This window comes from Capricornis sumatraensis, chromosome 10 (genome assembly GCF_032405125.1).
Source record: "Capricornis sumatraensis isolate serow.1 chromosome 10, serow.2, whole genome shotgun sequence".
NCBI lineage: Eukaryota > Metazoa > Chordata > Mammalia > Artiodactyla > Bovidae > Capricornis > Capricornis sumatraensis.
Window position 1 is genome coordinate 101,303,019 of NC_091078.1, and position 14,861 is coordinate 101,317,879.

Sequence of the window (14,861 nt, forward strand, 5' to 3'; positions counted from 1 at the left end):
GATCAAACCAGTCACTCCTAAAGGAGATCAACCTTGAATATTCACTGTAAGGACTGAGACTGAAGCTGCATCTCCAATACTTTGGCCACCTGATGTGAAGAGCCAACTCATTGGAAAAGACTCTGATGATGGGAAAGATTGAGGGCAGGAAGAGAAGGGAACAACAGAGGACAAGATGGTCACATGGCATCACCAACTCAACAGACATGAGTTTGAGCAAACTCTGAGAGATAGTGAAGGACAGGGAAGCCTGGCATGCTGCAGTTCATCGGGTTGCAAAGAGTTGGACATGACTTAGTGACTGAACAATAACAACAATGCCAAGCTGTGCTGGGTAGATTAAAAAAAAAAAAAACTTGAAATATTATAAGAACAAAACATAGTACAGAGAATACATTTTCCATTCAACACCTCATTTTATCTCAAAATGACTCAGACAGGTGAAGACACAAAGAAGGGAAAGATGGTTTCCTGAATGTCTGCTAGGTGCCAGGCATCTCAGATCCAGGCATTTCTCAAATGCCTTTTGAGGTCAGTGTCAGCACTCTCAGCCACAAGTGAGGGAGTCCCAAGGCCCAGGCAGATTCAGTCCCTGGTGCCAGTTTACACAGCTAGGGGGTGTCAGAGCTGGGACTCAAACCCTAGAACTATCTGACTTGAAAACACCTGTGTTCTTTCCAGTATTAGCATCCTGCTTCCATTTTTCACCACCTTTGTGAAGAGGGCAGGGCAAGGATTGCTATTCCCATTCCACATGGCACTGGTGGTCATCAGCCTGCCAACGCAGGAGACGCAGAGAGCTCAGTCTCTAGGTCAGGAAGATACCCTGGAGAAGGAAATGGCGACCCACTTCTGTATTCTGGCCTGGGAAAATCCGTGGACAGAGGAGCCTGGTGGGGTACGGTCCCTGGGGCTGGACACAACTGGGCACAGAGAAGTATAAAACAAGCTGCCTAACGTCGCATAAACAGTGAATAAGCAGCAGGAATGAGTAAGACCCAGGGATTCTAATTCTACATTCATTAACCTTCCTATCAAGCTACATATTTTGTGTATTTAAAAAGAAACTTGGAAAGAAAAGGAATATTTACAAATATCCAATTACATTTATTTCCTCAGTTATGAGGAGGGCATGGTAACCCACTCCAGTATTCTTGCCTGGAGATTCCCATGGACAGAGGAGCCTGGCAGGCTATAGTCCATAGGGTCACACAGGGCCAGACATGACTGCAGTGACTTACCACAAACGCATACATTGTTTCTGTACTTAAAACAAGCTTTTACTTAAGTAAAACTATATATAGTAAAGCAAAGTGATCTACCCAGCACAGCTTGGCAGATTTTTACATATAGATGTACCCACGCTTTCTGGGTATGATCAAGTGTAGTATGGGGGCTTCCCAGATGGCACAGTGGCCAAGAATCCACCTGCTGATGGACACAGGTTCGATCTCTGGGCTGGGAAGATCCCCAGGAGCAGGAAATGGCAGCCCACTCCAGTATTCTGGCCTGCAAAATTCCAGGGACAGGGGAGCCTGGTGGCCTGCAGTCCCTGGGGTCGCACAGGTCGGACGTGACTGAGCGAGTGAGTAGCACACTATCCGTGTGCCTGTGGCCCGGACCAAATGAGCGACACTGTTAAACGTTCAGCCTAAATTCAAGGAAACAGAACCTGGTCCTCCCACACATCAGTAGGGATTTTATCACACAACCAAGTGAGCTAAGACTACATAAAACTCTAATCTCTTGCCGTAGCTGACAAAGGCGGAGCAGCAAAGTCACCTATGAGAGGTGTCTGCGAACACTCTGTGAACCCTCTTTGGGGCTGAAGACCCTCTGACAGTTCGAGAAAAATTAATCCTTATTGGGAGATTAGCAATTGTGACCACTTTGTCTAGATCTTAAACTGTGAAGATATCCTTCTCAGATACAGACTATGTGTCTGCAAAAAGGAAGAAACCTGGTATTTGTGAATGCGTGTCGGAAGCTCAGGTCCTCCACGCTGCTGTTTGCTGTCACTTCTAGTAAAGCCCAGGGAAAAGCCTGCCCCTGTGGCCTCCTCCAACAACCTCCCAAACAAGCAGGGCGCGGAGACGGGATCCCAGGCACTGTCGGGACAAACTGGCGGACAAGCAGTGCCCTGTGGCACTGGCATTCTAGAAGAAACAGTGATCTGGGGGTGGGGTGCGGGCGGGGTGGTTTGCTGATAGAGGCTCTACTGCAGCCTGGGCACCTCGCCTGTCATCCTCCTAACTCAAACGGACTGACTCTGAGTCTCATCCGTTCAGACACCTGGACAATCTTGAGAGAGAGGGAAGCAGCAGGGTAATACCTGGATACTGTTTGGCAACAAATTCTGTACGCAGGAAAAGGAGTCTGAAGCTCATTTCTATGCCAATGGAATCACAAAGGTCAAAGTAAGGTCAGGTTTGGAGAGGAGAGACAGTCCTAAGAGAACACTCACTCACCGGTTTTTGGAGTCGTCCAGCAATGTATAAGTTATTCCAGTTGAGGAGATCTTCGATCAAAACACTGGTGCTAATAACTCCGTATTTGATAAGCTGGAAAAGAAAAGAAATGTGCGTGAAAAAGAGCAAATTGCCATATGGACCCTTGTGCAAGTGCAATATATAAAGAACTGAATTTCTGACCAGGGCTGCGGCTGCTCCTAAGTCACTTCAGTCGTGTCCGACTCTGTGTGACCCCACAGACAGCAGCCCACCAGGCTCCCCTGTCCCTGGGATTCTCCAGGCAAGAACGCTGGAGTGGGTTGCCATTGCCTTCTCCAATGCATGAAAGTGAAAGGTGAAAGTGAAGTCGCTCAGTCGTGTCCGACCCTCAGCGGCCCCATGGATTGCAGCCTTCCAGGCTCCTCCGTCCATGGGATTTTCCAGGCAAGAGTACTGGAGTGGGGTGCCATTGCCTTCTCCATCTGACCAGGGCGGAAGCTTGATTTCCAAAGCCACTCAAAAAACTGCCTACCTTGTAAAAACACACATCTCCATGAAATCTTTTGCAAAGGGTTAGTTTCCAAGACCGTCTGTTGCCTAAGGTATTCATGGTGCGATGACCACAGTTTAAACTCTGGCACTTGTGATGTCACAGGCAGAATGGCTCTTATAGGCTGTCTGGTCTTGGTCCTCAATGGACTGGAAATATCAATAAAAACACAGGTCCTGACAGACATGTGGCACAGTTCACGCTCCTCATGTGAGAAATAAGAAAGCTGATGCTCAGAGAGAATAAACGATGTGCCCAAGGTGGCACCCAGCGGAGCAGAGCCAAACCAGGTCTCTGAATTTCAGTCTGGGCTCCAGTGTTTGTTTCATCGCAGAGAACAAGAAATTTTCCTCAAAGTTTTCACTGACATTCTTCACATGGTGAATCTCTCTTTCACGGCTGACTATTTCAAACGCTTCTGTAATTACAATGCAACATGCAAACATAAAGCCTCTTTATCGGCTCTGAACACACGCAACTATGGTCAAGCTCATTTCAGTAATAGCTTGCACAAAACCCTGAATGCAGTTGTTACCAGTTACAAAACCCCATTTGCTTCAACAGATATCTTCAGACTCACTTCACTGAACTTCAGTATCCAAGCAGCCTTCGCAGGCTGCAAATATCTAAAAAGTAGCTAAAGAATTTCAATTAAAAAGTACAGTCCGTTTGGGACACAATTATGCCCAAACATTTGGTTACTGGAGCCTGTAATACTGTTTGAAACTACTAATTAGAGGTCGGCTCAGCATAATATTAATACTGGAGAAAGCATAGAGCTCCGAGCTCCATGACTAGCGTGGATGTGCAGGGCTGGGCTAAGTGACCACCTTCCCCCAACTCCGGCCACCACACTGCAGAGCCCTTCTTGCCGCAGGAGCCTAACAGCTGGGAGGCAGGACCGGATGGCAACCAGAAAAGTAAACGCCCGGCCCAGAGGCGATGCAGACATCACCAACCACAGCGCTCATCCCTGCCTCACTCAGAGAGGCCTGCAAAATCCTTCTCAAGTTGGTACTCCAGCCTCCTGCCTTTCAAAGTGTGGTCCACCGCCCAGGAGCATCAGCATCACAGATTCTCAGGTGACTCGTCTGCCCTGAGCCATCAGGAGCTTGGTGCAGCGCGGGCGTGGCAGAGACATCCTTTGCCTAGCTAACTCTAGGAGGCCCCTGACTCAGCTCCCACTGGGGTCATGCCGGGTTCCTGGCCGTCCTCTTAGAGCCTGGACCCCTCATTGGAATGACCACTGGGCAGGGTCCCCACAGTAGGACAACCCTCCGCCAGGATCCAGGGTGCTGCCCTCCAACACCTGTCATCAAATTCCGCCCCACTGATGGCACCGAGGGGTTCCTTTCACTGGGCACCACACGCTTCCAATTACCTACGATCCGCTCTTCACTTCCAGCTTCTCCCTGGGAGTATGTTCCTCTCCGTATAAATAAGATTAGTTTCCACCCTGATCTGCAATGGGTCTGCCCATCCCTCCCACTGACCAAACCAGTGGTTCTCAAGGTGTGCTCTAGACGGGCAGCATCAGCATCATTTGAAAGGTTGTTAGAAATGCAAATCCAGGGGGCAGGAGAAGGTGGGGAAAACAGAGAGAGAAGCACTGAAATATACACCATCATGTGTACAAGAGATAGCTAACGGGGAGTGGCTGTTCAACACAGGGAGCTCACCTGATGCTCGGCAACAGCTCAGAGGGGTGGGGTGGGGTGGGCGGTATGTTCAAGATGGAGGGGACGTACGTATACCCACGGCTAATTCATGCTGATGTATGGCAGAAACCAACACATCAGTGTTAAGCAATCATCCTCCAATTAAAAAGAAAGAAAGAAAGAAAGAAATGCAAATCCTTGCTGCTGAGAGAGTAAACCTTAAAAGTTCTCATCACCAGAAAAAGAAAACCAACTATGTCTGGTGATGGGTGTTAACTAGACTCACTGGTTATCAGCCCACAGTAAGATCAATCATTCCGCCACACACCTGAAACCAGCACAGTGTTACAGGACAATCACCTCTCAACGTGTGCGACAGGCAAATCCTCACACCCTGTCCCAGACCCACTGATTCAGGAACTCCGGGGGTGGGACCCACCATGTGCACGCCTGACAGGCGCTCCGGGGGCTCCTGAGGCACACTGCAACTTGAGACCAAGAGACACTTGCTGTTGTTCAATCTCTAAGCTGTGTCCGACTCTGTGACCCCATGCACATCAGGCTTCCCTGTCCTTTACCACCTTCTGGAGTCAAAACTCATCTCCCAGAGTCAAACTCATGTCCATCAAATCGGTGATGCTATCTAACCATCTCATCCTCTGCCGCCCACTTCTCCTCCTGCCCTCAATCTTTCCCAGCCAAAAAACATTTGGCCAAAGGCAAAAAAAAAAGTGACATTCACCACCTTCATCCAGCAAAAGTGTGAACATTTCCTGACTGCAAGAACACACATATTTAGCTGGGATTCTAAGAACAAAGGTTAATATCCACCCAAGTTAAGACAGAGGCCCGAAGTCACTCACCCTCCCATCACATGTGATCAACGGGTTGTAGTAAACGCCGGCGCCGTAGTTATTCTGGACAGCAGTGATAATCCTCGGCCCCAGCACTTTTAGGAAAGAGTAGTGGTTCCAGTTTTTCTTCAGGTTCTTTGAATGCCATGTGACGGGGTCATCGACTGTGAACACGAAGTCCAGCATTGCATTCTGGGAGGTGAAGAAAAAAGATGGATTTTAGTTTTAACTTCTAGAAAGACACCGAGACAGAGTGGACAGCTCTAAGACTCAATGTAGCTTTGACTAACAGCAGACCCGGGGTCAGAAGCTTGTGGAACCAAGCTGAGCTTTGTTTTTTGTCAACTCACTTAAGAACAGTAATGGTTAATGAAGTAATGTTTCAGCCTTCTTTTAAACATTTTCTGTATTATACAGAACTTTTTATCCTCAAAACAATCCTACAAGGTAGATACCATTATAATCATATTTCTATAGGAAAGGAAACCATGGCGCAGAGTAAGCTCCCTGCCCAAGGACACACGGTTAATGAATGACAGACACAGTCTGGCTCCAAATTCTGGGCTAGACCACTTTGCTACACTGTCTTCCATCTAATTCTAGTTAAATGTGCTCCACTTTCCTTCAGATCAGATAACACCATGTGGACAAGCTCTATAAAGCATTATGCAAAGGGAAATAAGTTAACTTCACCCACTAGCCAACCTCTCCCTGATCATCTATGACGAGCTCTGATGGGTCCTGAGATAGAGGTAAAGCGCTCAAGGTCAACTGGGGAGAAAAGACAGATTATTAGCGAAAGGACTTGCTAGGGGAACTTCACTCAGAATGGGGTCACAGAAGAAGGAGGAATTTTCCTATAAGACGACACTCTTCAAGACTCTGGTAAGTCTGAGTCTTCAAGAATGCACAACAGTTAAGCAGATTTGGTGAAGTGTTAGGCAAGCCCTGAGGAAGGGGGTCGGGGGAGTCCTGTTAGATGAGAACGCTCTGTGGAGGAGACGAGAGCTGGGCATGTTCTGGGTGCTGCGTCTAGGTCGGTAGGGCTGGATGGGATGCAGGTATAGAGTGGTGGGAGATGGACCAAAGAGGAAGACTGGCTGCCATGGTAAGAAACGCTCCCGCAGCAGAAAGGGAGGGCAGACAAAGGGTGCACCACCAACACGGGGCTGCCTCCCAGTAACCAGGGCACCGAGGCAGGGACTCATCTGGGACAGACGCAGGTGCTGGAATCTACTTGTGAACTTGCAGGGAACGAGGGTGAGGGAAAAGGAAAGACCTTTTCTTGGAGGGAATTCCAGGTCTGCTCAAAGGAAAATCTTCACAGGAAAATGAAGAGATGACTATAGAATCAGGATGCTCTGAGTTTCCTACAAACTAGTGGTGATAGTTAAGATTTTGAGTGGACACGTTTTTAACAATTTTAAGGATAGCCTATTATAATCTATAATTTTCTGTATGCCCCAAATTTATCATTTCTCATATGCTGCCAAATTAAAGTACTACTGAAATTAGGGGGCTTTGCAGGTGGCTCAGTGGTAAAGAATCCACCTGCCAAGGCAGGAGAGGCAGGAACAAGGGTTCAACCCCTGGGTCAGGAAGATCCCCTGGAAGAAGAAATGGCAGCCCACTCTAATATTCTTGCCTGGAGAATCCAATGGACAGAGGAGCCTGGTGGGCTAGAGTCCATGGAGTTGCAGAGTTGGAAAATACTGAGCGACTAAGCACAATAAAATACAAAATAAGCACATTACTGAAGTACTAGTATAGGCGGGAACCAGGAAATTCAAGCCACAGTATAGATGGCCTCACGAGGAAGTGAACAGGCAAAGATTAACTGAAAGATTACAGCTAGGTAACCTAGTGAGGCCCTAATGCAGACTGCACCAGACCATTTCTCTCCTTTATTAAAGAAACCCAGTCCAGAACACGAGCTGCACAGACAGAAAACATCTCTATCTCCACTCCTGCTCCTCCAACCTTAATTCAGCAAGGGCTCAAAAGCCTGTCAGTCAAAGCCAATTAAAAGCCTCACTAAATGGAAAATGACTGCCTGCCACTCTTGGATGTCTTGAATCTCGTCTCCATCTTGGAAGCAAACTTTTTCCCCCTCATATATATAACAGAGGAAGGAAAAAAATATCTACAATCATAAGGAAACCTCTACCCTCACTGCTCTGGTGCTCCGTCAGCTTTGAAGAGTAACAATGCTTTGCCCTAAACAGACCCTTGGTAAATGCCCTGGGTAGGAGCAAATATACTGCTCACCCGCTAACTCCCTTCCTGCAAATGCCCGAACCCATCCGTCCGTCAGCTTCCCAAAGTCAGGAGAATCACTTTGTATTTTCTGCTACAGCCAGGGACGTAATTCTCAAGCTTGGCTGCGTAGTAGAATCACCTGGGAAGCTTTTAAAATTCCTACAGCCTAGACCACTTAAACCTGAATCTCCGCAATTGGAACCCAGATTATCAGTATTTTTTTAAGCTTTCTAGAAAACTCCAATGTTCAGCCAAGGCTGAGAACGCTGAACGAGAACCTGGCAAGTGTATATATATATATATGTATTTTTCCGTCTTGTCCCAGCACCAGCTCTTCCCTCCACATAATTGCATCTCCCGCTCTTGGATCCAAGCGGACTCCCACGTGTCCTTCGAAGCGCAGCTCACGCTGCCGCTCTGCTAAGAGCCCTTTCGTAGGGTTTGTATCGGGACTTTGCGCGTTGATACGGGAATGCGCAGAGCGGCCCGGCAGCTCCAGGGCTCGGGAGGGACCGAAGGCAAAGGGACCTCCCGGGCTCACCTTCTGGTCTGAGCTGGGCCCCGCCTGGCGGTACACCCCCGAGCCGTAGGCGAAAGCCAGGCTCAGCTCCTCGGGGAAGTGAGACAGGATCTTGCGGAAGGCCACCCCCGAGCTCTGCAGCGCCTGCAGCGCCATGGGGCCGGGGTCACCCAGGGCCCCCCGGAGGACAGCGGGCGGGACCGGGAACCTGCTCGGGGTGCGAGAGGAAAGCCGGGGACCCGCCCGGACGGAAGAAGGCTCGGGCAGGGGGGGCGAGGTGAGGGGGGCTCGCAAGGACTCGGGGCGGCAGGTCAGTCAGACACTAAGTCTGTCAGACATGAAGTCAGTCAGTCAGGAGGGAGGCAACCGGGACACAACCGAGTAGGCGACGTCCTGCCGCTCAGGAGGCCACGCGGGCCACGCCCCCCGCGCGCACACGTGCTCTGAAGGCGGAAGAGCAAGAGCAGGCGCCCTCCCGCGAGTGGGGACGCCAGGCCTCTGCAGAGCCCCCTGGTGGTCGGAGGAGCGCATTGCAGGCTGGCCGCCTGGGATTATGACTTGGACAAGGGAGCGGGAGAGTGTCTGCTGACTGAACTTTGAGCCTTAAAAGTCCTTGCTTGTTCTCGCCTCAAACCTCATTTTCATAAATGACTATGAAATCACGTCTATAGTATTGCAGGAGATCTTTTGGATGAGGTGAAATTCACATAACATAAACTTGTACGCTTTACAATTTAGTGCATTTATTGCGTTCACAATGTTATGCAACTGTTGGTTCTATTCAGCTCTGAAACTGCAGAAGATTTTGAAGCTTTAGGGAAACACAAGTAAGGTTAAAATCACCCCAAATCCCACCATCCAGAGACTATCACTGTTCAGATTTGGCTGTGCTTTCTTCCCATTAAAATCCTCCAAATTCTATGATGGGCAGGAAAGAGCTTCATAAATGGCGAAAAAAAGAGAAGAAGAAGAATGCACCAAGGTTCTCTGATATTTGTATTTAATTTTAAAGGTGAGGAAGAGTCTTTTCCCCTTTGCCTTATGGATTCAGCTCACCAAGGGGCACATGAAATGCAGTTTCTGATGGAAATAGGATCCTAGTAAGAGCTCACCTCTTCGTGAATAATTAGAGAAACTTGTGGGGTTTCCCTGGTGGCTCAGTGGTTACAGAATCTGCCTGCCAATGCAGGAGGCACAGGAGATGTGGGTTCGAACCCTGGGTCAGGAAGATCCCCTAGAGGAGGAAATGGCAACCCACTCCAGCATTCTTGCCGAGAAAATTCCATGGACAGAGAAGCCTGGCGGGCTACAGTCCACGGGGACAGAATCACACACACACACGCACACGCACACGCACACGCACACGCACACGCACACACACACACACACACACACGCACACACAGAAACTTGCTCCGGGACTCGGGGCCCTTCAGGATGTAGTCTGAATTCCTGGACAGGGACTTTTCAGATATGCTCCCCTCCTCCCCTGATGAGCCCGGCCTCTCAAGGATAACAGAAGTAGTAACAGCTAAATTGGGGTTTGGCTCAACGCCGTTGATGCGTTTCTCTGCATTTTCCATTGCGTTCCTTCTACAGCCTTGTGGGAGGAGGTGACGCCTTCATTTCGCAGATGAAGCAGCCAAGCGTTCCAGCAAGCAACGTGCTGGGCATCACGTCAGCCTCAGCAAACCGGAATGAAAATCCGACTCCGTGTCCTCCAGTCCTGCTCGGCCCTTGAAGGGCTTTGGGCAGGGACCCGTCAGGCTCAAACCTCGGCCTGGACCGGAATGGAGGGAGACGGGCAGGGAGACCCCTTAGGAAGCTGTTACCAGAGCTCCGGGTGCGTTAAGTTGCCTGGCCTGGGGTGACAGAGGCAAGAATAGGGTGAATTCAACCAGGAAAAAGGTGACTGGGATTCAAACACGGCCTCACGCCCTGCGGTGAGTGCTGGGCTGTGAGGTGAGGAACAGGGCTGCCGCCTTGCAGGGACTGGGGGGACGCAGGACGGAGGAGCCAACCCGGCCCCACCGCGCAGGGGCGAGGCTGCGCGCCCAGGGCCCCGCAGGACCGAAGGCGGAGCCCCCGGCAGTTCCGCCTGCGCAGCAGAGACCGCGGAGGCCGTCGGCGACGCCGGTGAGCCGGGCCCAGCAGGACGGGCAGGAGTTCATCCGGGAGGCGCCGGAAGGGAGCCTCTACAAGGAAGGACCCGCGGGACGATGATCGTCGGTGACGCTCGTTTCTGTTCTGTTCTCAAGCTCTCTCTGCGCTTTCCTCTTCATTCCAAAGACCCCTGGGGCAGGTTCTCTCTTAGACCATCCCTGTTCACAAAAGGAGACTGGCCACTTGAGAGGAGAAGCAAATCTCCCCACGCCCCACAGCGAGGCGTGCGGCCAGTCAGGATCTGAACCCAGGGCTCCCGAGGCCAAAGGCCGAGCTCTTTACACCTTGAGTCCGCGGCTTCTGGAGTGGGCAGCTTGGGAGGCAGTGGAAACCGAGGCCAGCTGGTTTTACTCCGTCAACCAAGGTTGAGGTGCAGCGGCCGTGGCCAGCCTGAGCCGGAAAGAGGGCGCAGGAGGGAGACCCGGCGCGGCTCAGGCTCCCTGTGGGCGCACGGGCGCTGTGGTCCATTCTGCCAACTCTGCCCTGGCCTGGACGGCCAGGCTCTGGGATGTACTCACCACGGAATCACACCGGAAGGGAAAGTGTCAGTCGCTCAGTCGTGTCCGACTCTTTGCGACCCCATGGACTGTAGCCCTCCAAGCTCCTCTGTCCATGGGATTCTCCAGGCAAGAATGCTGGAGTGGGTTGCCATGCCCTCCTCCAGGGGATCTTCCCCACCCAGGGATGGAACCCGCACTGGCATTGGCAGGTGGATTCTTTACCATCTGAGCTACCTTTCACCAAAGCACAGTAAATAAATCTCTGCCAGCAAATTTCCTTTTTTTCCTTTCTTCCCTTGATGGAATAATTCAACTTTGTTTTTTTCCCCTCTCTTTGCCAAAGCAATCTATATTCTATAATAATATATAATCTATACATAAAAATGTAAACATTACAAAAATATGTATACCAACCCCCAGAGATCGCCTCTGGCAATCTTTGGTACATATTCCTCCACAGATTTTTCTATGAATATATTAACATTAAAAAGTGGCACAGCGGCAAAGAATCTGCCTGCCAGAGCAGAAGACAAGGAGATGGGGGTTCAATCCCAGGGTCAGGAAGATCCCCTGGAGTAAGAAATGGCAACCCTCTCCAGTGTTCTTGCCTGGAGAATCCCATAAACAGAGGAGCCTGGGTGGCTACAGTCCATGGGGTCGCAAAGAGTCAGACTCGACTGAGCACACACACATTCCATTATTAACATTAGAAACATTTTTAAATGAAAGCATACAATAGATACTCCTTTGCAATTTGCTTTTTTCTCACTGAAAACATCAGGGATGACTTTCCATGTCAGAATGATCTAGATCTCTCTCATTCCATTTATTAGCAAAATTTTCTAGAATATGGTTATGCCATTATTTGTTTAAACATTTTCATGTTGATGGCAATAGATTATTTCTATTTCTTTGTACGTTCAAACTACAGTACAGTGAATATCCTTGTACACAGACCTTTGGTATGTATTAAGTGTTGCTAAAAAGTAGATTTTGCGAAGGGAACTTGCCAGGTCAAAGTGTCAAGACATTAACAAGTCCCCCCCACCTCCAAAAATTGGACCAATTCACACTCCCACCAATGGGCTTCAGCTCTGGATATAAATAAAGATTCTGCAATGTTTCTGCATTTTTCTCCCTTGTGGGCTTTCACACATAATTATCAGTAATTTTCATTTTCATAAACACTTTCCTTCCTAATGCAAAATCACCAGCTGGAAAGTTCCATCACGTTCCTATGTGCATTTCACCTCTCTCCAGAAAGAGGAAGAAGCCATGGAGCCAGAACACCTTTGTTTTCTTCAGCAGAAATCTCCGTCCTCCTAGCAGCTCATCCACTTCTCTTTAAATGACTGTGGCTTGCTAAGTTAGAAGCTATTAAAAAGCCCCAGTGTTCTATACAATCACTTTAGGGTTTTATTGGAACTCTTATACTGGAACTCTTATACTAAGGAAATAAAAGTGTTAGAGAGCCATTTAAAAACACAGATAAATGCCACTTGATTTGACTGAATGTTAGGCCTCGTTTTTCTGATTCATCCAGCTGTTGGCTTTGGACTCCTTAACAATGACCTTATCGGGCTAGGTTTCACCAGGAGGGTGTTAGCCTATTTTATTTTCTAAAAAGCCCCGTGAAATCTCTCTAACTTTTATGCCTTGGTTTTTCTTATAATCAGTGTTTAAGTAAAGAACATAAAATGTTTGGGAAAAGAAAATCTGAGTTCTGTGATCCTTATGATTAATCCTATTTTCAGCTGATCTACTGATGGAACTGGAGGAGAGGGGTCTTGATGACTGTGTCCTCAGAGGTGGTCACCCTGCCACATCCATCCCTTCTCAGCTGACTGATATGTCCTAGGCGGGCCTGACTAACAGCATCTTTAGCCTCTGATCAGAGGTGCTGAGGTACCATCTGGGCCCCAGTAGTTAAGAGCTGTGTGGCCTTGAGCCAGGCAGCTGAGCTCTCTGTACCTTCATTTCCTTATCTGTAGAATGGGCATATGGATGTGACCCACCTTATAGGATTGTTGGGATGGCCAATGAAACAGTATCCAGGAAGTACAGAGAATGGCGTCTGCCACTGAACTCGGTAATGTTCTGAGTTGTGCTGAATTCTTAAGAGACGGAGTACAAGAGGAATTAAGAAGCATAATTATACCTAAAATCTTTATGGCACTTAGCATTTCAATCAAAGAACTTTTCCAGACATAGCTTTATTTAAGTCTTAAAAGAAATCCCAGGAAATGAGTGGTTGCTAGTCCAATTTTACAGATGGATAAACTGCTGTGCAGAAAAATGATTTGCTTGAAGTTGCAGGACTAATGCTGGTCCCTGTGAATACAGTGCCAAGTCTAATTCTTTTCATCTTGTGCCATAAAAAGAACACAGACCATTTATTTTCCTAAGAAATTCACTCATTCATTCTCCTATTGAAATCTTCCTTTACTCTCAGCTCAAATATCACCCCCTTCTGATCAGAAGTAATTGTTCTGTCCTCTGTGCTCACATATAACCCTCTGCTCTTAGAGCTTTAAGCTTGTAGCTCTCCAGCCCTGGTATTAAATTTCAAATGTGTCTATCAAGAACAGTTACAAAAGCCTTGGGGACTCTCCGAGCTCTGGGACCATATCTCATTCACATGCCCGTCATTTAGTGTCTAGCGCCGTGCCTGAAACAAAGTTTCTGCAGTTGAGAATGGCACAGATGCGTATGCAAAGGGATTACAGTGAGACACGGAGATGGGCTGGACCATACCTGTGTTAAGACAGCTCTTCAACATTTCGGGGAAAGCTTCTTGGCCCTGAGTTTTCCAATGAAGTTCTGGAAGAGCACAGACTCCTATAACACTGAAGAAATGAATGAATAATAGTAGAATTTCAGGGAACCAAAGCAACTGTCTCATCTGAGAGGCAGTATAATACGGTGATCGAGAGTCTGGACCCTGGATCCAGATCGCCTGGTTTGAATCCTAGCCCAGCCACTATCTGTGTGACCCCAGCCAAATAGCTCTGTGCCTCAGTTTCCACGTGTATGAAATGGGCATAATGGCAGTGCTTACCTCACAGGGTAGTCACGATGACTAAACTGGTTAACATACATAAACTTCTTAGAAAAATATTTGACATGTAGTATATGTATTTGTCGATTTCATCATTGACTGTTCCTGAATTTCAAGCAAATCAGCAACTGTCTACTTTATCTCTTTGTAAAACCGGCCCTGAATTTTTGGAGAAATTAAATGGGCAACTAAGATCACATCTGGTCCCATCACTTCATGGCAAATAAATGGGGAAACAATGGAAACAGTGAGAGACTTTATTTTGGGGGGCTCCAAAATCATTGCAGATGGTGACTGCAGCCATGAGATTAAGATGCTTCTTCCTTGGAAGAAAAGCTATGACCAACCTAGACAGCATATCAAAAAGCAGACATTACTTTGCCAACAAAGGTCCGTCTAATCAAAGCTATGGTTTTTCCAGTGGTCATGTATGGATGTGAGAGTTGGACTATAAAGAAAGTTGAGTGCCAAAGAATGATGCTTTTGAACTGTGGTGTTGGAGAAGACTCTTGAGAGTCCCTTGGACTGCAAGGAGATCAAACCAGTCAATCCTAAAGGAAATCAACTCTGAATATTCATTGGAAGGACTGATGCTGAAGCTGAGGCCCCAGTACTTTGGCCACCTGATGTGAAGAGCTGACTCATTGGAAAAGACCCTGATGCTGGGCAAGATTGAGGGCAGAAGGGGAAGACAGAGGATGAGATGGTTGGATGGCATCACCGACTCAATGGACATGAGTTTGAGTAAACTCTGGGAGTTGGTGATGGACACTGAAGCCTGGTGTGCTGCAGTCCATGGGGTCACAAAGAGTCAGACCCGACTGAGCGACTGAACTGAACTGAACTGAAA

At 48.3% G+C, this 14,861-nt stretch overlaps 1 protein-coding gene across 2 annotated transcripts in view; it reads right to left on the bottom strand.

Annotated features, from left to right (window-relative positions):
- LOC138087513 (phosphatidate cytidylyltransferase, mitochondrial) overlaps positions 1-8,571 on the bottom strand; it is a 48,982-nt gene extending 40,411 nt beyond the window's left edge. For both annotated transcript variants that reach the window (XM_068982691.1, XM_068982690.1), the window contains exons 1-3: positions 8,313-8,571; positions 5,522-5,704; positions 2,469-2,561 (exon numbers count right to left, since the gene is read on the bottom strand). In XM_068982691.1, the coding sequence (XP_068838792.1) occupies positions 2,469-2,561; positions 5,522-5,704; positions 8,313-8,447 (411 nt within the window). In that variant the 5' untranslated portion in view covers positions 8,448-8,571. The remainder of the gene's footprint in view (positions 1-2,468; positions 2,562-5,521; positions 5,705-8,312) is intronic.
- Between the last annotated feature and the right edge of the window lie 6,290 nt (positions 8,572-14,861).